The 25726-nt window shown below is 52.7% G+C and overlaps 8 protein-coding genes across 8 annotated transcripts; 2 read left to right on the top strand and 6 right to left on the bottom strand.

The window, feature by feature from the left end:
• Positions 1-88: 88 nt before the first annotated feature.
• J4E93_000129 (uncharacterized protein) lies at positions 89-940 on the bottom strand (the record flags this gene model as incomplete). Its single annotated transcript, XM_049338092.1, has 1 exon — positions 89-940. The coding sequence occupies one exon, from the start codon at positions 938-940 to the stop codon at positions 89-91; it is 852 nt and encodes a 283-aa protein (XP_049203977.1).
• A 2562-nt stretch (positions 941-3502) lies between these two features.
• Positions 3503-4488, bottom strand: J4E93_000128 (uncharacterized protein; the record flags this gene model as incomplete). Its single annotated transcript, XM_049338091.1, has 2 exons — positions 3503-3772; positions 3826-4488. The coding sequence occupies 2 exons, from the start codon at positions 4486-4488 to the stop codon at positions 3503-3505; spliced, it is 933 nt and encodes a 310-aa protein (XP_049203976.1).
• A 1379-nt stretch (positions 4489-5867) lies between these two features.
• GLD1_1 (mitochondrial glycerol dehydrogenase Gld1) lies at positions 5868-7227 on the top strand (the record flags this gene model as incomplete). Its single annotated transcript, XM_049338090.1, has 4 exons — positions 5868-5914; positions 5970-6057; positions 6155-6168; positions 6381-7227. 4 exons carry the CDS (start codon positions 5868-5870, stop codon positions 7225-7227), a joined length of 996 nt encoding a protein of 331 aa, XP_049203975.1.
• Positions 7228-7840: 613 nt separating this feature from the next.
• J4E93_000126 (uncharacterized protein) lies at positions 7841-8622 on the bottom strand (the record flags this gene model as incomplete). The annotated part of the gene is made up of 3 exons (XM_049338089.1): positions 7841-7887; positions 7937-8118; positions 8183-8622. The coding sequence occupies 3 exons, from the start codon at positions 8620-8622 to the stop codon at positions 7841-7843; spliced, it is 669 nt and encodes a 222-aa protein (XP_049203974.1).
• Positions 8623-9635: 1013 nt separating this feature from the next.
• Positions 9636-12091, bottom strand: J4E93_000125 (uncharacterized protein; the record flags this gene model as incomplete). The annotated part of the gene is made up of 2 exons (XM_049338088.1): positions 9636-10433; positions 10460-12091. The coding sequence occupies 2 exons, from the start codon at positions 12089-12091 to the stop codon at positions 9636-9638; spliced, it is 2430 nt and encodes an 809-aa protein (XP_049203973.1).
• A 444-nt stretch (positions 12092-12535) lies between these two features.
• J4E93_000124 (uncharacterized protein) lies at positions 12536-17887 on the bottom strand (the record flags this gene model as incomplete). The annotated part of the gene is made up of 2 exons (XM_049338087.1): positions 12536-13093; positions 13145-17887. The coding sequence occupies 2 exons, from the start codon at positions 17885-17887 to the stop codon at positions 12536-12538; spliced, it is 5301 nt and encodes a 1766-aa protein (XP_049203972.1).
• Positions 17888-18361: 474 nt separating this feature from the next.
• J4E93_000123 (uncharacterized protein) lies at positions 18362-21415 on the top strand (the record flags this gene model as incomplete). The annotated part of the gene is made up of 1 exon (XM_049338086.1): positions 18362-21415. One exon carries the CDS (start codon positions 18362-18364, stop codon positions 21413-21415), a length of 3054 nt encoding a protein of 1017 aa, XP_049203971.1.
• A 177-nt stretch (positions 21416-21592) lies between these two features.
• On the bottom strand, positions 21593-25608 carry J4E93_000122 (uncharacterized protein; the record flags this gene model as incomplete). Its single annotated transcript, XM_049338085.1, has 5 exons — positions 21593-22405; positions 22453-22806; positions 22855-23864; positions 23913-25510; positions 25601-25608. 5 exons carry the CDS (start codon positions 25606-25608, stop codon positions 21593-21595), a joined length of 3783 nt encoding a protein of 1260 aa, XP_049203970.1.
• Positions 25609-25726: the final 118 nt, after the last annotated feature.

The following is a 25726-nucleotide window of genomic DNA, read 5'->3' as shown; positions in this document are numbered from 1 at the left end:
CGTAACCTTTTATACAATGCGATGTATCATCTACTAGCACCAACTCCGCGCTTCTCATCATGCATCAACAACGTAATCTTTCGACCCTCTACTCGTTGATCCTGTGCTGCCAGACTTCCTGCTCCGCCCTCGCAGAGTAAGTGCTAGCACCAAGAATAGCCCTCATCTGGTCAACACCAGTGAAGAGAATCTGCCTAGCAACGAACCAGCGGATACCCTCAGTGCAAGGAGGGCTGGTCAAGCTACCCTGGTACGTCCAGAACTCGTTGAAGTAAAGCACGCTCTCGAGCAGAGGAGCAAAGTCCATAGTAGTAGGCTCTTCGACGCCCATCTCGGTGTAACCAATCATGGCGGGCAGTTGCTCGAAGAAAGTCGAGTTGGAGTTACCAGGGTCGAGACGGATAGCCATGACGGCAGCTTCGTGGCCTTTAGCGTCGACGTGGACGAGATGGAGTTCGGCTTTGCTGCGGTCGCCACCGACGGAATGGTCGGCTGGGGCGTGGATGTGCCAGCCCTTGAGGTAAACGGTCTCGTTGTCGTAGGTGAAGCTTGGGTGGGCGGTCCAGTCAATGTCTTCCTCTGCTGCCTTCTCATCGTGTGCAACGGTGAAGGCGGGACCGTAGCCCCAGTTGTAGAAGTTACCGGCGATGCTGCCGTTGTACTTGAAGGTGGGCACGTGGTTCAGAGCCAGTCCGTTGCCTAATGAGAGTGCGATGGGAGACTGCTGGGTTCCAGTTTGGCAGAGGTGGTAGTCGGGGCTGATCTTTCCCCAGTTGAAAGATGCTTCGTAGGCCCAGTCATTCTGAGTTACGTTGGTACCTGGGGGCACTTGTTGTCTTGTAGTGAGGTGTACATTGCGTTTGGCGTTGGTGTGTTGGGGACAGCTGAGTGCTGTGGGCGCTAGAGTGGCGGCGGCGAGGAAGATGGATTGGAACAGCATGTTGACGATGCTAGTCTTTGTGTGATGTGAGTGTCGGAGGACTTGGTCGAATGACTGAATTGGCTGCTGTGATGGAAACTTGCTCGTCGTGCGAGGACATCTTATATATAGTTCAGTCGGACCATGGAATGTTCCTCCGCCTTCACAACGACTACCCTAGCCCTTCAAGCAAAGGTCTCAGCCATGTCCTTCAATTCTGCCAAGCAGTCTTCACACATGCTCTTTTCGTGCGCCATGGAAGGTCTCCCGCCGCCAAGTACCCTATCTTTTCACTACCGTTGCGCAGCCTCTTTGCTTGCGCAGTAAGTACCATTTGGAAAAGCACTTGGTTTCCTTGGGAGACGGCACGCGCTTGTATGTTGGAAACCAAACATCCAGCCCATTCCTCGTAGCAGTTCGAACGCCAAGCATGAACCCTGTTTGCGACAAGAAACGCTTGTTGACCGAAGGCGATAGCGCAGGGGCGAGATCGCTCTTTGCCATCTCGAGTTAAGCCAGCGATCTTGGCGGGAAACGGTCGCGCGGCTTCTATCCAATGCATTGATGCTGGGGATTCCGACAAGATGAGACTTGGCGTGGAGAACCATGACTACTGTGTACTGTAATAAGCTCAGCGGACAAGAATGATCGGGAAAGGTCGAGTTGCTTAAATGATGACACGCAGTACGGATGTAGCAGTCGGCCCGTCGCGGGAACGTCAAAGCAAAAACCTTCCCGCTGCTTGATAGCTCTTGACGCGTGGCATAAGCATGATGCGACGACCAGGAAGTCACAGATCTCGAAGACAAACACAATTTGCGATTGTGTAGATCGAAGAACGTGGGAGTAGTTCATGCAGGGCCCACAGATCCGCCTAAATATCCAGACCTAGACCCTTCGAATTACGCTGTGCAACATCACCCATCAATAGCTTGCACGCAGATCGATACCGCCGTGCAGCGCCGCCGCTACTCGTCCAAGGCGTGCAACAATCAGGGAAACATGACCGCTAAAGCGGCGCATTGCTGGATCTGTAGACATGTCCGCCGTCAATCCGGGACAAGTCGACGAAACAGAAGCGGGCCGACGAAAGCTCTCTGTTCAGTCATCAGGTTGTTTCCGCTACAGCCTTGGCGTGTATAGTGTCCAAACTTGCCAAGGAGGCGAGCTGCTTGGATTCAGTGCGTACTAGACACGAGGCGGGACGCGCAGTCGAGAGAAATGACTTGATGCATGACGGCACGATGCTGAGTATATCGAGAGGAGACCGGATGATGTGAGAATACTGCATCCGGCTTCTCCGCATTGTCAACAATGCCCAACTAACTTTACCAACCAATCCATGAAATAAGTGAACACCCACATAACATAGATGACCCACAAGTCTACATTGCCTTAGCGTGTTGTCGGCTTTGTCATTTCTACCATCACGGACTGCAGCGCAGCTGTTCGGTCTCTTCTTTATGAATTTTGTTAAATACACAAATATTTCCTTCCAGCTTGAACGCTTTCTCCCACAAGTAAATTCACGAAAAAACAGGCCCTCCGCCTACCTGCGGGTTACAAGAGGCTTAACTAATAGTCTTAGACTTTTTAGCCTAAAGACAAGCTACAAATAAAAAAATTATTAAATCGCTAAAAGACACCTCTATAACAAGAACTACAAAACTCTATAAGCCCTTTTAGGCTTGAAGATATAACTAAGGCTATAGAATTTAGTTGTAGTAGCGAGAGAAGGGTCTGTAAACGCACCTTATGTTAAAATACCGCTGTTCTAATCTCTACTTCTTTCTCTTACACCCTATCGCCTAGAACTCTAGGTTAGTACTTTGTCTTATTATGCTGCTCTTACTAACTCTAAAGATTCAAAATAGCTACCTTTAATAGTTACTTCTACATTAGCGCACACCCTACTCCCCTAAACTATACCCGCGGGCCTATCGTCCTATTAAAAAACAGCATTAAAACTATAGATCTATACTTACAGGACAAGCTCTTCCTACTACGCCTTCTCTATACTCTTAAGCTAATTAGAAACAGGTATAAAGCTATTATACTCGCTAGTCTAAGGGACCTTAACGACCGTTATAACAGTAAGAGAGTCTAGTTCTAGGTAACTACCTAGCAGGCTCTTAAAATTATACTACTAGGATATTAGTTTCTTCTTAAAGCAATTAAACTTAACTACAGAGATATAGCGCTCGCGAGATACTATATTAATCGCTAATATAACGGGCTAAAAAACTTAATACAGAAGCTTAGGTTCAAGATTAAGATAAAAGAGGAAGAGAAGGTCTTCCTAGATTAGTTGTTCGGCGAAAAGAATATTAAGTAGATAGCGGCTGTACTAAGAGAAGCCAGCTTCTAGTATCAAGAACGGCGGCGGCGGCGGCGAATAATAACAACAAGAAAGGCTTTAGCGGGCGCAATCTCGTAACATGTATTGCTGCAAGAAACAAAGGAACGAGTTGTCAGATTCGAATGAAATTATAACGAATAGTAGACAACATTACCCTAATACTAGAGTATTAATGCAATGCGACCGTCTCTTCTTTATGAGGTGAACGAATCCATTCCTAGCGATCAGTATCCAGGCCAGATTACCTCGTCGCATTCCGGGTGCTTGAAGGCTCCATTGCTCATCTTGTACTCGTATTCCAGATCAGGTTGAAACTCCCAATAAAGGCTCTCAGCATCGGCCCCCATTTTGTATGTATATGCCGCTGCATCGTCGTCGACGTAGACCTTCGGAACGCCGTTGGCCGCTGCCGCTTCTATCTTCAACTGGACATCGCAAGAGCGTTCCATGAGGGTGTACAAGAAGGCGGCTTCGTCGACGGTGCCTCCTACCGTCTGTGTGGTATTAGCTGAATGCCGGTCGCGGTATCGCGCACTGGGGGACGCACCAAGAGGCCATGATTTCGCAGCACCATGCCTTTTCCCTTTGGTCCCAATGCTGCTGCTAGCCTCTTGCCTTCTGCCTCATCGAGGACGACGCCGCCAAAGTCATCATAGACGGCTTGCGCATCGCCGTAGAAGTAGCATACGTCTTGATTCAGCATCTCCAATGGCTTCGCAAAGGCGCTCCACGCTTTGCCTGCCTTTCCATGGCAATGGCATGCCGCGTTGACGTCTGGCCGCGCCTTGTGTATTGCCGAGTGGATAAGGAAGCCAGCTGCGTTTGCAGGTCTGCTCTGGTTTCCCCCGACCACTTTGCCATCGTAATCAACAAGGACCATATCGGATGCCTTCAGGAGACCGAAGTGCTTTCCGAGCGGGTTTGTCCAGAAGTTGTGCGGGTGCTCTGGGTCTCTCACCGAGATGTGACCCGACATGCCTTCGGTCAGGCCGTGCCGTGCGAAGACGCGGAAAGCACCCGCCATGTGCGATAGGATCCATGCGCGCTGCTTATCGTAGGAGGAGAAGAGGGGGATGCCGGGGAGGCAGACGCCCTGCGAGATGGCTTGCAACGGCGTCAATTCCTTCGTCGCGTCATCTTTGGATCGTGGGACAAGCTGCTTGGGTTGCGCGACGGGCGCTGGCTCGACCTGGATAGCGGAGGGTGCCATGTTGGAATGCGATGCGATGCGATGCGATGCGATGCAATGGAGCCTAGCTGTGGGTAAGTAGGCCGTGTAAGTTGCAATGGATCAAAGACGGGCTGGAGTCACAGCTCTGAGATGCGCCGTTGTTATACTCCAGACGACCGCTATCAGGCCGATGTTATCGCCTCAAAGGGCGCGTGAAGTGGAGAAAAGTGCGATAACGGTCCAGTCGAGCTCAAGATGCGCTGCGGGGTGCCGCCCTAGTCGCCGGCCATGCTATCACCGGCCCTTTCTCCACGCCGCTGCCACATCAACATCCAACCAACTCAGCGTACGACGAAGAACATAACCGAACCCTGCAGCCGATAAAATGAAGAGGATGGGAAAATATAGATTTCGGTATTGATGTAGGCGTCTAGATCTTCGACCTTTCCGATGATAGTTAGTCTTCTTGCCTTCTGTTGTAGTCAGTGGCTCAGCAGGCAACGCGTTTGGTTCTTCTACTGGACAGTGTGAGCCCGTTGTTCATGCTAACATTTGAAGGATTACTTAACGGCGAATGACCCGGAGGTAGTCAGCGCTCTGCTTGCTAGTATGAGAAAGATTCAAAAGCTTGCTTATTCCGCAAGCAGCTCACCATGCTTTGTCGCTTCGGTTCCTCTCGCTGGTAATCAGTGGCCTCAGGATCACGAACAAGGATTAGACGTCGTCGATCTTCTGTTCTCGCCCCTCGTACCGGTACCTTAAGTGCAACTCACCATCTCATATACATGGCAGCGTTGGGGCCAATCTCGGATAACATCCTACAATACGTCTTTCTTCGACCGGACGCAGAATTTATCCAGGCAGATGAAGGCGGCTCGTTCGAATGTGATTAGCAAGAGGAAGGTAGTTCTGCTTGAAGATGTTGTCGATTTGGGACGTTGATAAAATGCTGAGAAGAAGTCATTGCGTACGTATACCCCTAGGCCTACATCGACGTTATTTCGGGATCTGGCAGACATAAACATGTTACTTCGTTCTTTCGCAGCCAAGATATGAGACCCGGAGCATCTCGTCAGCCCATCGAAGTCTCGGTGGCATTACAACCGAAAGGTCCGCCCCACCACTGCGCAGCCGCAAGGTAGGTCCTCCCAAATCACGATAGCGGGGTGCATCTTCGTCGCGAGAGCAAGTAATTATCCCGCCAGCCCAGCCAACATGGTGCTGTGCCTTGCTGTATACGTCCGACATCCCACGTCCTGGAGTAATTTCTGCAAGACATACATAAACCCTCCCGGCCGACACGATGGCCGAGAGCGCTCGAGATGCGATATTTAAAGAGGGCAATTCTGCCTTCCTTGATCAAATCATCCACCCCACGTTATTCACTCCCAGCATTCAGACCTCAAGTATCATTCAGGATGTCTTCAGGAAAGACCGTCACCCTTAACTCTGGCCACAAGATCCCGTATGCTGTTCCAGCCTTTTGCTTATAATGATTCGTTGTTCTGACGTCGCTTTAGTCAATTGGGATATGGTACCTGGCAAGCCGCTCCTGGTGAGGTCGGCAACGGTGTCTACGAGGCACTAAAGATCGGATACCGTCACTTGGTAAGTCTCCGAGACCCTGAAGACCCTGAAACAGTTTGCATCCATCTTTTGAACGACAATTGCGATCCGTTTCCAACGGCTAACTCGATCAAATTAGGATCTTGCAAAGATGTATGTTCACCATGACAACTTACACTCACAATGCCGTTTCCACCCATCTCACTTCGGCCTTGCCTCCACCTGACGTGGAACAATTACCCGTCCGCGTTGTTGGAAGTCCAACTGCAATGCCCCTCAGTGGAGATGGAAGCTTAGGAAGCTATGACCATACCCCACTAGCATTCCCGAGAACACAAGCTGACGAGATATTCCACCAATCACAGCTACGAGAACCAAAAGGAAGTTGCGCAGGGCATCAAGCGCGCATACAAGGACATCCCAGGTCTGAAGCGTGAGGACATCTTCATCACGGGAAAACTGTGGAACTCTCAGCATGATCCTGCCACTGTAGAGGCGGCTCTCGATGACACTCTCGCTGAACTTGAGCTGGAGTATCTCGACCTGTACCTCATCCACTGGCCTGTCAACTTCGGGCCTGGAAAGGACCCTCACTCGGATCTGTTCCCCATGACATCTGATCCTAATGAGGTTAACATCGACAACTCCATCCCTAACAGCGAGACATGGAAGGCCATGAACAAGCTGCCAAAGAGCAAAGTACGCTCGGTCGGCGTCTCCAACTTCACATACCAAACGTTGAAGGCTTTGGTTGAGAAGACTGGCCTCGTGCCCGCCGTCAACCAAATCGAGCGTCACCCCATCCTCCCCAGCAAGGAGCTCGTCGCTTACGCCAAGGAGAAGAACATCCACATCACCGCCTACTCTGCCTTTGGCAACAACTTCTTCGACATCCCACTGCTCATCCACCGCCCTGAGATCAAAGCGATTGCCGAGAAGAAGGGCGCCACACCCGCACAGGTCATCCTGGCATGGTCTCAAGTCGGCGGCCACTCTGTCATTCCCAAGTCTGTTACCCCGTCGCGCATTGCTGAGAACTTCAAGGAGATCGAGCTGGACGACGAGGACATCAAGGCCATCACCAAGTTCTCAGATGAGCACCAGGGAAGGAGAAGGTACAATGTTCCCTACACGGCGAACAAGCCTAGATGGAGTATCAACATCTTCGATGAGCCAGAGGAGCAGGAGGCACCCAACAAGGTCGTCTTGTAGATAAGTTGAGTCTGCAGATAGCCGCAATACCATCAATGTTGACTTGAGCTTCTCGAACAACTGCGCGTTTGGGGGAGTGTGGATTGTTGCAAGTGACTTGCTGCGTAAAGCCAGATCATGTATTTGATCTTTGAGGATATGAGTATCATAACGCCAATTCGTTAGAGGCTCTTGGGTAAGGAAGGTGCGACGCGTAGATTTGGAAGACTGAGCCCGCCTAGCAGCGAGCTAATGTCTTTTCGGTTAGGTCAAATCGCGTACCTGCGTCACACACGCCGCGTCGCGTCACTCCGCTGCCCACGGCTTCAATAATGTTATATACTCTCTGTGTTTTGTCACACACGATACCTCCTATGTCTTCCTCGCCTAGGCCTTGCAGTCATTGTTACCGATCATGCTGTTCAGCGCTCTTCACGACGCCAGCAACGCGAACAACCTATCTTCATCGAGGACTCTGGCTCGTCTCGTATCTTGAGGCAGAAAGATTTATTTTGTCATCATTCGATGAGCTGAAGGAGCGCAGCCACATCAGTGGTCAGCCTACATAGTCGCTTCATGTGCCACTGGAATCTCGACACCTACCACACCACTTGGCTCGGCGCGAACAGGACCTCTACATGCCATCGTTGATCTGCACTCCACCAGGTAAGCTCTTCAACCCTGCTCAGTAAGTTAGCACAGTGCCTTGGGTGTCTAGTGCTGCGCTTACATGTCTCAGATCCGTCGACATCCTCAACCACCGTCTGCGGAATACTGCACTTCATCGCGTCTTCGTCGCTCTGCCTATTCAACTCGCTACATTGATCGTTACTGCACCGTGCGTCCAGCGCTCGCTGCAGCGCATCGCCCTTCCAACCGAACATATAATCACCATGATTACCATGGCCGGTCCTACAATCAGTCGTTAGCATGATTACGGTCCTTCACGCGTTCCAACGGGAAGAGGGGGTCTCACGCATCGCCCATACTGAACACAAAAGGCTGCGTTCCTTCCTCGCCCCACAGCTCAGGGGCATTGAATGGGGTCGTGTCAAACATGACCTCATACATGATTTGCGGTAGCTGCACGGGATAGCCCTCTGGACACTTGCCCCTCTGCTGCTCGGGTGTATACGGAAATGTCGCCATGGGCGGGAAATATGGCTCATACGGGATCTCTGCATATGCGACGTGGCTCTGGTGATCTGGCGAGTCCAGATTGACGCCGTCCCAGCATGTAGGGAAGGAGACTTGGGTACGAATACCACCTTCGCACATGCGGTTGGGGAGGAAGGTTGTATCCTCTCCTGTACATGGCGCTCCACCAAAGGGCTGTGAGTCCTTGTAAATGCAGCGATGACAGATGCCGCGGGATTCGCCGGTCGTATTGCGAAGTATTGGGTTGCCAGCGAGCATGCGGAAACCCTAATGAGAAGTCAGCAACAAAGTTCGTTATGAAGGAAAGCGAGAGCTCTCTCGCCCTCAAGAGTGGGAGACGAACGGGTCTGAACGCAGTCACATTGCTGAAGCCATCATATGGAGGTATGTAGTACACTGTCATACCGCCTCTCTGGTTTAGCCCAAGATTGGGGAACTGCTGGACACGTTTGTAGGTGCCATTTTGAGGTGCACGGTAGTACAACGCTGCAGTCCAGTAGTTGCTATGTTCCGTCAGCTATAACTCTGCTACGGCTAGGCGCCTCATGGTATACCTGAAGTCTTCGCTGTAAGTACACGTAGTACAAGTACTCTTCTCGACCAGATTGTACTCCACAGGCTTCATGTCAGCCTGAAAGCTGTTTCCTCCAACGATTTGGTGCGTATGCGGGCTTCCAACGACTCCAGGGTTGACCAAGGGGTCTAGTCGCTCGACGGTGAGTTGAGAACATGCGAAGCGCATCATCGCAGCGCCGCGACTGACATTTTGACTTAGCGCCGCACTGATGAGCGTAGCCACTACGAGGATCAAGTTCTTCATGATGATTAGACGGCGGAGCAGATATCGTTTGCAGACCAGTCAACAGGACGACCGTCGTTCAGACCAGATGAATATCTATGGAGAGACCTGTGCAGTCAGCTATGTGGGGCGCACAAGTGCCGGGACCCAAGCAGTCTCGTCCAAGACAACCCCCTTCTAAAGGTTCCAGTACAGTGGATTCTGGGACGTTGGGCCATTCGAGGGAGTGGTGTACAGTGCACTCGCATATTGAGCGACCAGGGTCTACCCAATCATGCATTTACCGCACGATAACATCACAAGCTTCTGATAGTCCAACTACTGACGAGGCACTCAACTACAGTTAATGTTGTATTCATCTCCTACTGGCACAGAGCAACATTTCCTTCCATTGGTTTGGACAAGCTGACACTGATTTGGGCTACCATTATGTCGAGCAATACAGGATCTTGACGAAATCGCAGGCGAGACATCAACTAAAGATGTCCAAAACGCTCAGCTTGTTCATCCGATCCACAAAAGGCTCTTGCCAACGAGGAGTGTCGTCTTCATGAGGTCGAAACCGCTGAACTTCAATCCGTGGGATCGTCCCTCCTTCTTCAACCCAGAGCCACCTCCGATACTCCCTGAGCTCCTGGGGCCAAAAGTCGCAAGGGTCCATGTCCGCATTCCAGTCATCAGGAGGGTACCAACACGGGTCTTCAATCTCAAAGAAGACTTCTGTCACCTTGAAAAAAATCTTCCCATGCTCGTCCTTGCCAGCGGGTACCTTAGTCTCGCGGTACTTGGTCGCACCCGGGGGGACTTCGCGCCTGATGACCTTCCCCCATGGCTCGTCGTAGACATCTGGCTCTCCAACCGGATGTGTCCAATCCTGGTTCTGATAACCTGGATGGCAAGGGTATCGGCCATGGGCATCGATGTTATCCAACTCATAGTAGATCGGCTCCAGGTGCCACTTCGTACGGCGAGCATCAGGAACTAGAGGGCCTTCAACGAACGTGGCGATGGAGCGTATGCGCAGCCAGTCCCACTCCGATTTGTCCTCTACTAGACGCTCAAAGCGGAAGGTGACCCCGGCATAGCTAGCGCGATCCTCGATCTCCAGATCCACAGTACCGAAGCGGACTTTGATCATCCTGGCTTCGTCAGCCCTCTCGGGGATGAGCTTAGAGGACTCAGGTTTGATGCGGAAACACTCCGATGTAGGGACGCCATGATTGTGGTACTGGGCGCAGAATTTTGGAGATTTCCCATGCCTGTTGTGAACCTATGGACAATTTCGCAAGGCCTAACCATTGGACGAATGATGTAGAACTGCCAGTCTCTCACGAAATCCCTGTTCAGATGACGCTTTTGCTCTTCCACATCGTCTTGTAAGATAGCGACTTTCTCAAACAATGACTCGAGCACTACCCTACGGATTTTATCATCGTCCTTGGTTTGCTCCCAAAGTAGGCTGAGGTCGCCAAGTTCAAAACTCATGGACTGGATGATCTTGTCGCACTCCTGCATGGTAACTTTCCCCACTTCATGCTCGTTGATCAGCTCGAGTTCTCGCGTGAAAGACTGGACAATTTCGTCAAGAATCATATCGCTGACTTCCGTAGTCCTCATCTCTTGGGAGAGCCGGTATGTCTCGAACAAATCGCTCATTGCGATGGACGGTGTGCCGTTATCGCGGTGAATGAAGCTTGTGTCATCGTATGGTTCCAGGCGGTATGTGCGTCTCGGGAATGTATGACGACGACCTAGAAAAATCGAAGTGTACCACCGATCGAAATTATCGAGAGAGTACTCAAGAAAGTGTTGGTCGTTGATCGGCAGCCGGTCCATGACCTCTTGCGTTACGAAGCGATTGACGCCACCATCTTGTCCAGGCGGAAATACCACGAGCTGAACAGCCTCGCCGTCGTACCACAATGGGTTGGTGGTAGGTTCTTTGCTCAGAACCGCAGGCGCTTCGCTTGTATCTGGAAGGAAGTGCTTCAGCTCTGCGTACAAGGGGATGTCATGCTCGGCGAGCCCAAGGGGGCTCGTGGCGAAGTAAACTCCCGTGAGCTCAAAGACTGCCTTATTGGCTGACGCGAAGCGCTTACGTACGCCCTCTGCACTGACATTTCCCAGTTCTGCCATCTTGTCCCAAGCGACTGGCTGCTGTTGCCATGGTGCACGTAGTTCGTAGGCCTTTTGACATCTGTTGGGAACTTTGGAATCGATGACCACTTTACTCCAATCGATTGGACATCTGGGGTGGTCGTGATAGGGGGGTGTCGGCGCTGGGAAACCGTAGTCCCACGGTGTAATCGCTGGGCGAGGTGATGGATTGAAGACTGTGTTTGTCAGCTGGAAATGCCCATGGCCAAGATGAGATAGGCTCTTACCGGTCGCTTTAGCGCGCAGTTGTTCTGAGACCACCGTGGCGTCGTCTCCTTCCTCTTCACCATCCTCCTCTTCTGAAGCATAAGGCTCTTCCTCGAAAGCAGAAGGCTCTTCCTCTGAAGCAGTATCGTCTTCCGTCTCCACGATGTAATCGTCTTTAGCATCTGACATAGCGCTGTTGTGAACCTTGGTCTTCGCGGCCCTCAACTCTGTCGACGGTGTCATCGAGCTTTGTGTAGGTGTATCCTTCATTGCGACATGCACTGCGCCAGTAGCTGATACACTACCAGAGACCACAGCGCGACTTGGGTTGCCCGCGGCAAGACTTGGAGTTACATTGCGCTTCGCATGGGTGGTCTTCAGGCGCTTTGCTGGTGTCTTCTGGACGTCTGTGTGCCCATTCGGAAGGAGACGGTCGCCTGTAGGAGCTGTCAAGGATGGATCGCTGCGCTGCGCCATATCAGAGCCGCTCTTGGACATCGGGTTCGCTCCTTCTGCCTTGCGCTTCTTGCTAGGTGATTGCGCCATTGCTGAAGCGGGATCCATGAGCGCTGTCGATCTGGCTTGAAGTGCAGTGGGTAGGGTAGGCATGTTGATGTCAACGTGGCCGAAAGTCAATGGAGTATTCCCGCGAGTGTGATACGCGGTGTGCAAGGCAAGGTGAAATCAGGTGCAGTATAGGGATATGGACCCATCATTTATATGCGTAAGGGGAGTGCCCGTTATCCAGGCCCCAGCGAGGAGCACATGGTAACCGCACTGACCTTGTCAGCGGTCTTCTGGGGCAAACTGGTGGCATCTGCCCGATATAGGAGTGAAAGCATTTGCGAATAGTGGTGAATGCTAAGATTGACATGTGATGGATGATATAGTGCAATATCAGACGAGCGATGGGGAGCGTTGCATAGTGACAAGCAAATAAATGCATGTATTTGCCCATACGATATGATATCGAGCTGCTAATCTGTACCAAACATATGCAGCAACAGACTACTGTAGCATACCTTCCAAACTCTCTCCCAAAATCTCTTCCATACCATTCTTCCACCTCTGGCACTCCCTTTCGACCATCTCATCGTCATCTTCCATGAGCTCACTGATGAATGGTAGCATCTCAGGAAGCAGACCCAGCCACTCTTCTCCTAATCTCCTCGTCAAGCTCTGCTCACACAGCACTGTCGCCAGCCTAGTGTTCCTGTCGTCGCTCCTCATGTTCTTCAACAATATGCTGTTCATCTCGCGATGGTTCTCCATGGATGATGCAGATGCAACAGCAAGTTCGGTGATGGTAGGAATGACGTTGTTGGTGTTGTCCTCTGGTGTAGATGTCGATGCAGATGGTAGGCTGAGTAAGGACAGCAGGGGTGGCATAATGGTGCCAAAGTGAGATGGCGCTTGCCAGAAGCCGTCTTGATCGTGCTGGAATGTCTTCTGGAGAGCGTCAAGCACAGCCCTGCGTGTGGTAACATCAGAGTCTTCTTTAGCAAGTTCAGTCAGCAGCTTGGCGGCGTGCTCGATTATGTAGCTCGCGTAGCTCGTTACGAGAGACTAGTTGTGTGTTAGTGACATTTTGATATGGAATGATAGAGCAAGACGTACCTTGAACTTGTCGAAGAAGGCGCCGAGGAACTTGTAGAAGGTGACGGCCTGTTGAGGCTTGCTCGACAGTGGGCCCTCTTGGTCCACAAGCTGAACGAAGAACGGTCGGAACGTAGCATCGCTGAGCTTCAGTACCATGGAGATGACGGAGTCAATAAGCGTGAGCTCCAGCTGTTCCAGCTCCTCCTCATCAACTTCGACGGTAGTAGATTGGACCGTCTCACGTAGTCGGAAAGTTTGCAGAAGCAGAGTGAAGAGCGGCGGACTGGCTTTGACAAGCTTAGCCTTGGTCTGGTTGTTGACAGTTGCGCGCAAAAGCTCAAGCTGCTCAAGTGACGCGTCGAAGCCTTGAGAGGCGGCATGTGGCCACGTTGACTTGATAGCAGCGAACACTTCCTGAGCACCGAGATGCTCAGATACACTCTGGAAGAAACTGCTGCGGCTTTCGTCGCAGGACTGTTCCAAATCGGCAGCGGCAGAGCGTTGGCATAGTCGAAGAGCGGTGTCCAAGTAGTCGCGCGAGAACATGTAGCCCAGTCGCTCGACAATGTTCGAAAGCACGGTGAACACAGCGTTGTGAAGACCAGTCTTTTCCTCTTCGATCGCATCCGATAGATATTGGAATGCTGTTGGTAAAACGATAGGGAGGAGCGAGATGGCCTCATCCTCGAGAACGTCAACGACAGATGTAAGGCAGAGGAGGGAGAGGATGCGAAGGCGATCATCGCTGCTGGAAAGCGATTGGGGACCAGACACAACTTGAGCTACTGATACAACAGCAGATACATCCTTCTTCCCGAAGCGGTCGACGATGCGATCGATGCAGCTGACAGAGACCATCTTGGCATCCATGTCAGGTGATTGTTCCAGTAGATCCTGAACGCTAGGCAAGAAAGAGATCAGTGCCTCTACAGATTTGCGGTCATTCTGCTTGGCGGTGCCCGCGCGCAGCTCGACCGACTTGACGGCAGCTACCTGGACGTGAGAGTCTGTGCTCGCAAGAAGTAGCTGTGCTGATTTGATGAGGTCGGTCGTTGGCAGGAGGTCTAGGCAGCTGGCGAGAACACGACTACATCCGGCGTAGGTCTTGGGGTTTGTTGCAAGCTTCTTTGACAGTTGAATAGTAGTCTCGACGATGTTTGCAAAGATCTTCCGTGGTCGTTCAGGATCATCCTTCTTTCTGTACGCTCGAGTAACGTGTGCCTTCACCTTATCGTCAAGCGCGAGATCTGTCAAACACGACAGCATACTCTGAATTGACAGGTCGAATTTGTTGTCTTTTGTCTTTTCCTTGAGGCTGAAAAGTGTTTCCGCGACCTGGGGTTTCGGTCCCACGGCATCAGTGAGGAGATCGACATATCCCTTGAAGGTGACGAGGGTGTGGACAGGTTCGAAGTGAAGTAACAAATCCGCACAGAACCTTCGTTGCTCCTTGCTGTGGTAGCGATCGGCAAGAAGTGCGACGATAGCCGGGAGCGAATCCTCGGGGCCTAGCGTACGAGCAAGCTCTGTGAATAGCTTCATCCTTCTGTGCAGGGGAATGTGTTCAAAGGCGGCAGTGAAACTGAGCAGTAAGTCGGACACGCCAGCGATGAAGTCTCTATGTTTTGAGCGGAGAGAGGCAGCCAATTGAGGCACGACCCGAGATATAGTCTTATCAACGACCTGAGCGGAATAGTCGTCATGCTGGCGAAGCAGAGTAGATCCGATGAAGGTGAAGATAGGCATGAGATTGTGAAGAATGAGATCAGGAACCCATGAGGCAAGATTGGAAATGAGAAGCAGCGCGCTGTTTTGAACCTGTGGGCTGCTGGAGTGTCGAATGCAGTCGATGAGTAGGTCCGCTCGTACTGCCGATTGGTAGTCGGCGGTGTCGGCTTGCTCCTTCAATGTGTTTACGATCGGGCTTAGTGATCCCAGAATAATACTCTGAAGATACACTAGTTCAGACCCAGACTGTTGCTTGAGTGGCTGTAGTTCTGCAAAGATGCCGAAAAGATTCTTGAACAGTGTTGGGTGCTGTCCAGGGTTTGACCCTTCAACCAGCTCAAGTACCAACGTGAGCTTTCGGAGTAGTCGCTGAACATCGTCTTGGGATGAAAGCTCGACTCGAGCCATCTCACTCTTGCTTGTCCTTCGCCTTTTCGCTGAAGGCGGTCCTTCGGGCATGGAGGTGGGAGATGGAATGCTTTCCAAGAAGGTGACCAGGATGGCAGAATCAAGGTCAACGTTGCGCAGAATCTCAACGGATCGTTCTCTACGAAGCTTATCGAAAGATTTGTCACTTTCACTGGTTGATAGGCTGAGCATGCACTGAGCCAACGCGTGACGAGCTTCAGATCTGAAGGAAGACCATGAGGTTTGAATGCGATCAAAGGCGGCCATCACTAAAGCTTCACGCTCCGTGTTGAAAGTCCCAGAGATGATGTCCTCGAGCAGTTTCGCGCTCATCGCCTCCCTGGGCATTGTCGCGGAAATGTGAGCCCGCTCCACTTCATCGAGCGAGAGCCCTTCGCTGTCGCAGATGGTGTTGACGGAAGCTGTCGGTAAGGTTGCCCATTCGGTCAACAAGGGGATCACGGAGTTGGTACGAACGGAGTCGGAGACCTTTCCGCGGATGTTTAGCATCGGCAATAGGCCGAGGCGGACGCTCAATACCGGTGTGAACCTCGCGTGGCTGGCGAAAAACGCAAGGATTGAAGTCCTTGTCTGCATCTTGAACGTATTCTTCGGATGATTTTTCAGTTGTGTCCCTTCCAGGACATCTCGAAGAGCGGGAATGGCGAACTTTGAGTCCATGACGCATTCTTCGAGGATCGGCTGTAGCATCGAGGAAACAAACACGAGGACATCTTCAGGCTTGAGTTCTGCGAGATTCTTCGACTCTTTCCCATACAGATCGAACTTGCCCCAAGTTGATGTTTTCGACTTGGCGGAAGCCTTTCGTGCCAGAGACCCAACGCATGCAGCCGCTGAACGTCGGATAATTGGCGATGCATCTGCAAGTGCGTGTACGAGGTATGGCAGGATGTTCTGCAAGACATGTGCAGCCTCAAGCTTTTCGAACGATGATGCGGCTGCACGGAGGGCGGAAACGCGAATGGCGACAGACCGGGAGCTACTCCAGACGCGAGCGAGAAATGAAAGGTAGAGTGGCTGCTTGAGAGCGGATTCTTGGTGCAATGCGTCCGAGGCGAGGAATCGCCGTGTTTGCTTAGTCGTCACAGCCTGCTCGAAAACGTTGGCCGCTTCTGAAAACTCGGTCGCTGATTCGGCGTCGAGGAAGCTTTTTACAGTAAGCTCTGGGAGTTGTATGGCAGGCTTCTCGGCTGTGTCCTCATCTGCATCAAGCATCTCCTCGTCAGAGTCCTCGCCCGGGATATCTTCGATTTCGAAGGTTTGGCCAACGGTAAGTCCCAGAGACTCCAGATTGACATTGTGCTGCTTCGCCGCTTCTTGTAACGTTGCTTGTAGGTCTTTTGATTCAGCCATCTTAGTAGCGACTTGTAGCAGTTCTCCGTGCTCTTCGGAGCCCGGTGGACTGTCGCGGAGGAGTTGGACCAATGCCGATAGCACCATCTGAATGTGCGATGTGCCGAGGAGGCCTGAGGCGATTAGCTCATGGAAAACCCTGCAGTTCTCGTCGGAAGTATCGCTGAGTGCGCCAAGGGCACAGCCTAGAACAAGTCGTTGAACCTGGCATTGTTTTGACACTGTCGTCAACTTCTGCACAAGATGGGGAACCTTGAGTAATCTCCTCGATACTTTGGCGGGAACCTGCGCTTTTGAGCGCTCCATGGCGATGATGGCCAGACAGCCGAGGCATGATTGAAGGGAAGCTTCGTCGTATGCTACGATGACAGCCTCCATCAGCCCATCCAGAACCTTGTCGCCGACTTTTGCCTGGCTCACCATCATGATGACAATGGCGTAGCAAGCCAGAACCGTGTCAGCGCCGTGCTTGGCTCGCATGCAAGTATTGAGAACCGGGAGCAGTTCCAGGACTAGCTTTTCGGTTCCTTGGGCCTGAAGATCCTTCCTTCCAGTGCTTGCGTTGCTTATAATGCCGTAGATAGCCTCGACCGTGATTCCCGACCAGAAGGACAGCATATGCGAGGCCTGGTGCCCCGCCTCTACCACCTTAGCGACGTATGATTGGTATGCCTTGAAGAATTGTGGGGTGTTGATGGCGGTGTAGGCGATGGTTCGCTGCGGTACGTTGGTCGGGGCCTGGATGTACGGGAAGAGGAATCGGATGGCGTGCGGTGGCTGTGGGGGTAGGATGGAGAGCAGCGCAAGGAACTGTGGGGTGTTGTGGTAGGGCAGGTAAGTAAAGACGAGAGTTTCGGTGTTGTACTCGTGGATGCGGAATCTTCGCACCAGCCACTCGAGAGCCTTCTCCGCCGGCTTCAACAGCAGTCTTGGTCCGACCAGCGTGATGAACGCCTCGAGCACGGTGTTCAGCTTGGCGTTCTCCTCCTTGGTCATCTGGGTGCGGTCCTCGGCCTTGCTCTGCTCGCTGAAGAGATTCTTGGAGAAGCGCAGGAACCGCGAGTCCAATGCGCAGAGGTCCTTGTAGCCATTGTAGCAGATGAGGTAAACGGTCTCGAAGGATTGCGACGCGGCGACTTTGGAATCGAAGAGGAGCGATTTTCCATGCGCCGACTTCTGCGCGCGCAGGTCCAGCTGATGGGTGCTCGAAGCCGCGATGGTCGCGAGCTGTTTCTGGAGCGCCGTCGCCATTTTCGGAAGTTTTCGTTATTATGACAGGCTCTAGGGTATTATTCGGGTAATTCGATGAGCCATGAGACGCAGCGGAACAGCGTAGAGTTTGTCGTGGCGGATTGGTTGAAAGCTTCAAGCCGGCGATGCGCATACAAAATTTCGGGAAGCCAAGATTTCACGCTAGTGGATTTTACGGTTGGCCGCTCGAGCCAGACACGCCGCCGGACTCCCGAGCACGTGCCATGCGCCTTTCATCTCTCCGAACGTCTTACCTCTGGTCTTCCATCCTTGTTGTCTTCACAGTAGAAGACATACGCCTGCCAGTCCTTTTTCTGTGCGGAACATGTCTGACTCCTCAATACGCAATCCGTCTCTTGACTCATGACTACGCGCGTCGCATAGATTCCTGTACTGAAAGCAGCGACCACAACTATGATACTAGCCTGAAGCCCCATCTACAAATAGAAGATTGCTGGAGTTGCACCTTACGCAATGGCGTCGAACATCCCCAAGTTTGCGAGCTTCCGGCCAAAGCCCAAGGCCGCCCCAGAGCCACCCAAGGAACCCCAACACCATGAGAAAGCCGAACGATTGTCAAAAGAAAAACACTCTACCAAGGGGAGATCACCTTCGCCAAAGCGCGCTATTCGCGAGCACGATTCAAGCAAAGACAGGCCCTACTTCAGCGACCGACGCGGAGATCCTGACGTACTGCGCTATGGATCAATGAACCGTTACGACATCCCACCCTATCGTCGCTTCGGTCATGGCTTCATACTCGGACTTTCTGTAACCCAAAAGATCGATAGAGAGTACTCAACGGATCGGAAAATACTCGTGACGCCAGCGACACGAAGACGGCAAGAGCGACTACTGACGAGCAAGCGTGCGAACAAGTCCGGTGAGCGCGCTTTGCGGCTGCTGAAGGCTGAGGCCCCCGATGTGGACCACTCTCAGGACTTTCTGTCACTGTCTGCAAATACCAAGAGGAAGCGCGATGACAGTGAAGATGAAGATGCCGAGATGGAGCCTGAGACAGACTACCGCGCCATCGAAGGGCCAAAGTCCACCGAGCCTGTCGACCCAGACACGCAATACGAGTCGGACCCTGATGTTATAATCGACACTGAAGTCACTCGCAAGAACTCGCAGCTCGCGCGGCAGACGAAACAGCATCCTGAAGATCTCCAAAGCTGGTTGGACTTGATCAAACACCAAGAAGCCATGCTAAAGCTCGAAAGGCCATCTGCTGAGCTGACTGCATCCGATAGAGCACATCTTGCTGATATACGTATCTCCACATATGAGGAGGCTTTGAAGAAGATCGGCGAGGATCAAGACAGCAAGCTGGAGCTGTACAAAGGACTGCTGGAAGAAGCAGTGAGGGCCTGGGATGGCGCTAGACTGGCCAGTAAATGGAATGACGTGCTTGCGAAGCATCCTCAGAGTGTGGAGCTGTGGATGAAGTATCTTGACTTTGTGCAGTCACGATTCACAAGTTTCAAGTTCGAGGACTGTCGGGCGACCTTCTTCAAGAGCATCGAGTCACTTCGTACAAACAAAAGCGAAATGTCACCGGAACAGACCTTGCACATATTGCTACGTTTGACATCCATGACACATGATGCAGGATACCAGGAACTCGCTCTCGCTGTGTGGCAAGCTCTACTCGAACAACATTTGCTACGGCCAGAAGTAGACACGGACCCGCAGGCTTTCGAGCAGTTCTGGGAAAGCGAAGTAGCCCGTATCGGCGAGTCCGAAGCCAAGGGATGGAAACACAGCAACATAGATGATGCGTCACCCCCAGGACCTTCATCACTGCTCGGGAAAGAAGCACTAGATGCGGTCTTCGAAGACTTCCGAAAGCGCGAAGTGGAGGCTACGTCGGTGTTACGACTCCCTGGTCGCACGTCGGACGATGTAGCAGAGGATGATGCATTTCACACAATCTTCTTCTCTGACGTCGAGCCATACCTGACCATCACATCGCCCGAGATACCGGCAACATTGATGATTGAGGCTTTCTTGTATTTCTGCGGCTTGCCAAATTTACCACATCGCATACCACAACAACGTGCTTGGTCGTCCGATCCATTCTTGCAGCGCCACTGGTACTCTGCTTCTCCGGACACTGACGAGTCTAAAGAACTTACGAGAGTCATCAAACGCTTCTCGAACTACTCAGCAAAGCACTTTCAAATGACCACGGAGCTCTTATTCGAGCAAAGCTTCTCACTAGATGCTATCAAACTGGACGCAGACTTTGTCAGGCGCTTTCTCAAGCTTCTGGCTTCAGAACCCTCCAGCGATGATATCATAGGAGAGTATCTGCTAGCTTTCGAGTCGAAACACTTCCCATCAGAAGCGTTCAAGACCGCAAAACGGTTGCTCAAAGCGCGGCCGTCCAGCTTACGCTTGTACAACGCCTATGGACTGGTCGAATCGCGTCTAGGTAACTCAGCCAAAGCAGATCAAGTCTTCAGCATGGCGCTATCTATGCAGAAAGGAGACAGTATATTATCAACACCATGGAGCTTGGAGCTCTTCAGCAACTGGGTGTGGGAAGCGCTCCGGCGAGGAGAACACATTGAGGCCCTATGGCGGCTCGTCTCACCAAAAGGTGGCCTTCCAGCCGGTGTAGCCAGAGATTCGCACCCCGAAAGCACTCTTCTCGAGACGGCACACCTAATACTGAGCGAAAAAAGCGAACACGCCCTCCTCCACCACGACTACACCACAGCAATAACAAGCACCTCCATCCTCGCCCTCCTAGCCTACCTCACCCACAACAACTCCGCCTCACACGCCCTCGAACTCCACGCCAACCTCACCTCATGGTTCACATCGCATCACCTCTCCACTTCCGCCGTCGCAGAACTCCACGCCCAATCCGTCGCTGCCCTCCTTACCCACCACACCACCCACGCGCCCATCGTCAAACCCTCTCTCATCCGCTCCACCCTCGAACCGCTCATATCCCGCTTCCCAACCAACACGGTCCTCCTTGCCCTCTACGCCGCAAACGAAGCCCGTTTCTCCATCGACGATCGCGTGCGCGGTATCATGCATCAAAACATGCTTCACAACGCCGAAGAAAGGAGTATAGCAGGCTGGGCATTCGTGATACACTACGAAACCCTCAAGGGAGAGATTGCGGGCTCGACGACGCATTCCATTCGTGCATTGTACAAGCGCGCGACTGAGTCTACGACTGGATCTCGATGTCCCGCGCTGTGGAAAGCTTACGTAGAGTTTGAACTACGCTGTTTACGTGACGAACAATCGAGACAGCGGGCGAATAAGAGACCGCGTAGGGATGGCAAGAAGAGTAGATGGGAGGTACGCGTTGAGGAGGCGGAACAGCGGGTTAGAGATACATTTTATGCTGGGTTGAGGAATTTGCCGTGGTGTAAAGAGTACATCATGCTTGCTTTTACGGAGGCACGGGATGTGTTTGGGGAGGAAGATAAGGGGAGGTTGTACAGGGTTATGTTGGAGAAGGAGTTGAGGCTTTATGTTGAATTGGATGAGGGGGATCTGTAGATGAAACGGTGGATGCAGTAAATTGGATAGCCACGGACTTAGCATAAGCGTCAAGGAAGAAGCGTGTAATGGCCCTCACGTACAGAGAGGCTTTATTGAAGAAAATATATAACCATGTACATTAATCGCCTGCATTTATCCTACTAGCGAGCCTCATAGGCAAGATTGAACGGAAATCTAGAAGATATCCTCCGTGCCGGCATCCTGCCATGTCGTTTCTCCCTTGGCGACACGGTCTCGGACCTTCCAGTACTCATGGTTAAACACCCAGTACTCCTCGCCAGTAGTCTCACACTTGCCCTTGTGGAACCATCTGGGTACAAACTCTTTGCCTTCAGCCTCTCTCTGTCGGCGAGTTGCTCGCTGCTTCTCTTCGACCCTGTTCTTTTCCACGGCGGCAAAGTCATACTCGCCGTCCTCCATAGCGCGTTGGTCGGGACGGAGACGGGTGTCTGTTGGTGCGACGACAGGGCGAAGCTTGTCGGGGATGTCGTTGAGGGTTACCACGAACGGAGTAAGGTTGAAGGGAATGCCCGTTGGACGCTCGTGAGCTTGCCAGACGAGGAAAGCCTTGTTGTCGTCGTGCTTTGAACTCTTCCCACTCTTCTCAACGTCTGCATCCTCGAAGCCTGGCGTGAAGCGCGCATAAATCTTGTCATTCCATCGTCCACCGATACTCCAGCGGACTCGGTTCTCTTTATCGAAAACTTTACCAACCACTTGGTAAGCTGATGAAGCCTTCCAACCACGAGGCTTGAACTCGATCAAACACTTTTCGCCCGTCGTCCAGTTTGTAATTTCCATGGTACCGTAGTTGTCGACGACGGGGTTACCAGTAATAATGCCAATTACCGAGGAGGTGACCTTCTTCCAGGTGTAGAGCTCCTCCTTCCCACCGTTGACGGTAGGGCGGAGACGAAGGAACCAAGTTCCGAGCGGGTTAATGTCGAAAGATTTGCCATAGAATTTCGACTTCACTGCTGATTCACCCTGGACATTGTTAGAAATGGTAAAGAGAACATACTTCCAGTACTTACGTAGTAATCCCACTTCTTGGATTCCGCATAGGCGGCACCAATCGGTGGGTGGTGGCTGACCTGCTCAATGAAGAAACGGTAACCTTTGTCTGGTCGGGCATACTCGTAGGTCTCGGCGAGAAGTGGATTGAAAGGTTTGGCGACACGTCCGATAGTCGAAGCGTACTCTGAAGCGGCAAAAGCAGCCACGTAAAGTAGTCGCTCGGTAGAGTCATCGCGTTCGGCAGCGGTGTCGAGGAGATCCGTGTACTCCATGTCTTCGGCGACACGTTGGAGCAGTGAGGTGGGCTCATTGAAAGAGACCGGTAGTGTCATTTTGGTCATGTCTTTGCCAATCATGGACTTGAGGATACCCTAAACGTTGTCAGCGATCTGCAAAACTAATTGCACCGTCGAACTTACCCATAGTGATATCTTTGGCCTATCGTCGGCGTCCATTGCGAGCCTCTTCCGTGGGCCATCTTCGTAGCCTGCCCATGCTGTAGCAATCTCCATTTGCTTCCTCTCGAATGGGTCGTCTGAAGAGGCCGGAATGTCTACTTGGGTGGGCTCCTTGGGTGCAGCCGCAGGCATTTCAACAACCTCGACCTCTCCAGCACCGACAGCATCGAAGAACTCTTCGTCATCTTCCGAATCGGAGTCTGAGATATCGGCAGCAATGTCCGCAAATGTAGCCTTCCTCCTGACCTTCTGGCTCTTAGCAGGAAGCCCCACGTGTGATGTCATATCCTTCTGTTGCTGGGCATCTTCTGGCGCGTCAGCGAAGTCGTCCTCGTCGTCCTTGGCATCCGGCTTGGGACCAGTCGTCTCGTAATCTTCCAGGGCTTCTCGCAGAGCTTTCTTCTGCTTCCGTCGCTTCTCCTCAGACTCGCCTATCCGGTTCTCGAGCTCTTCCTGCTCTTTTGCCACCTTTGCCATGCTTTCCTCCCACATGCGCCTCACATTGGCCTCGCGGTCTAGGCGGTACTGCCAGTAGGCATCGCGATCTCTGGATATGCGAAGCAGATCGCCAATTAGGCCCTTCAGGTTCCCGATAGCGGATTCGTACGAAGCAAATGCTTGCAGCATCATTGGGTCGGAAATCTTCAGGTCGGGTGTACGACTCCTCTCTGTCTGGAGGGCCGACGACACGGATGTCAGAAGATCGAGTTGTAGCTTGGCCGATTGCGCTGTGATGTTGAATGCATCTTTGCTTTGGGGCTTCATCTCATGGCTGCTCGTATCGTCGCCGTAGTCGTCTTCGTCTTCGTCGTCGCCAGCTATTGTAGCGGTACCCATGTGGCTGACCATTCTGTCCAGACCTTGGCCGTTCATGCTAGGCTCGTAGGCACTTCCAGGGTCCTCTGTTACGCTGACCGCAGTTCGTGAGGATGTGTTGTCCAGACTTGGGTGAGGGACGCCGAGAGTGGATGCTGGACGTGTTAGTGTGTCATACATGGTCGGAAGTTGGTGACACTCACCAGCAGTCAAGTTTCGCGAACTTGGTGCTACCTTGGAGCTGCCAATACTAGACGTGTCTCCTTCGCCCTTGATCTGCTCAATCTTGGCTTGCTTCAGCATCTCCTGATCCTGGTTCGCCCGCTTCTCCTCTTCGCGGGCCTCGTCCTTGGCCCACTGGATTGAGTTGTTCAGAGCCCAGTACCATCGCTTAGCCTCAACCTGATGGTTTGCCTTGAGGTGGTACTTGACCGACGACTTGCCCTGGATTTCAAATCGCTGCTTGTCTTGGGGATCCATGTACAGTTTCGCTATGCGCATGTTGATGGCACCGCGACATGCAGACCCAATATCGTCCTGGTGCTTGTAGTAGCTGAGAACGCCGTCCTCAAGCACGAACCACCGCAACTTGTATCCGGTTGTATAGTTGGTCCATTTCTTGAGGTAGCCCTTCATCTCACGCGACTCTCTTGCGCCCATTCCGCTCTCTGTCGCAGTTTGGCCCGGGGGTCCACCTGCGAGTATGGTCTTCTCTTGGATGCCCCTCTGGGCCGCGGCGGCGGCGGGTGATCGCTTCAAGATGGCACGTGTGCGGTCGTCTTTGGTATAGTCTTGGGGAAGCTTGCCTTTGCGGTCACGACGGAACGGGTCAGCTCCGTTGAGCAGCAAAAGCTGGGCGAGCTTGATGTCCTTCTTCTTGGCTGCCTCGTGCAGCAGGGTACCGCCCGCATCCATTACGACCGGGTCAGTCGCCAGCTCTCCGCCGTTGACGTCCAGCGTGCTTCTTATCCTAGCATCCTGTAGTATCTTTTCTAGTGAGTCCATATCCCCAGCGGAAACCATGTGCTGTATCTTTTTTACGTTGGTGTCGATGAAGATGGAGCGCGAAAGCTGTAGCTGCTGGAAGATGTCGGGCGTGCGGGCGAGATCCAAGGGCGTCTGGCCGTTGTAGTTGGTGACAGAGTCGTTGATACCGGGCTGATCGAGCAGCATTCGGACAACGGGCGCGCGGCCCAGCGTGGCTGCGAGGTGGAGCGGGGTGTTGCCATCGCGGTCGCGGCCATTGATGTCGATGGGCGAGTCTGGTGTAGCCGTTGCGTTGGATAGCACGAACTCGATGACGGGCACCTCGGCGCACTGTATGGCCAGGTGCAGGATAGAGGTTCCTTCCGTGCGCGCGCTGGGCAGTTGCAGCGACGACCTGCCCTCTTCGCCGTCTGTTGGCCCTGCCTGGTCCCTGATGGCCCTCGATATGGCTGCAGTGTCGCCATTGCGGAGCGACTCGAATACTCGGAACAGCTTCACCGACTGCTCTATCGAAGTTGACTTGCCCGTGGGCGAGGTGGGCGCTTGCTGGCCGCTGGGCGAGGCGGGACTCAGGCTGTCCTGCCCGGCGCCTGTATTCGACATGCTGGTCGAGAGGTGTGGGTTGTGCTTCTTGGACACACTGCGACTGTGGCCCGATGTTGTTGGTCTAGCTGGCGCGGGCTGCGAGTTGGCCGAGACGGCTGTGCTGGGCGGAGAAGTGTCGCTGCTGTCTGTGGTCGCGGCAGCTCCGTCGGGCTTGGAAGTAACACGCGACAGGAGGTTCTTGACGCTCGACGACTTGGAGCGCTTGTGCCTGCAATACGCTGTCAGACGTGCTTCTGGGCTATCACCGTCCTCCTCCACATGTCCCCCGCCATGACGCCAGCGGGCTTGGAGCACCTACCCTTCCATGCTTGTGTGATTGGCCGCCGGGCCAAGGATATGCGGGCCTGTAGGCGACGGGCAGAGGGATGAGGGGTTCGGTTGGATGTGTGTCAGCACCGAGTCCTATGTCTCATAGATTGTGTGC

Source organism: Alternaria ventricosa, assembly GCF_023758065.1.
Source record: "Alternaria ventricosa strain BMP 2768 chromosome Unknown scaffold_1, whole genome shotgun sequence".
Taxonomy (NCBI): domain Eukaryota; kingdom Fungi; phylum Ascomycota; class Dothideomycetes; order Pleosporales; family Pleosporaceae; genus Alternaria; species Alternaria ventricosa.
The sequence above is the reverse complement of the archived record's forward strand: the minus strand, read 5'-3'. Positions and strand labels throughout refer to the sequence as shown.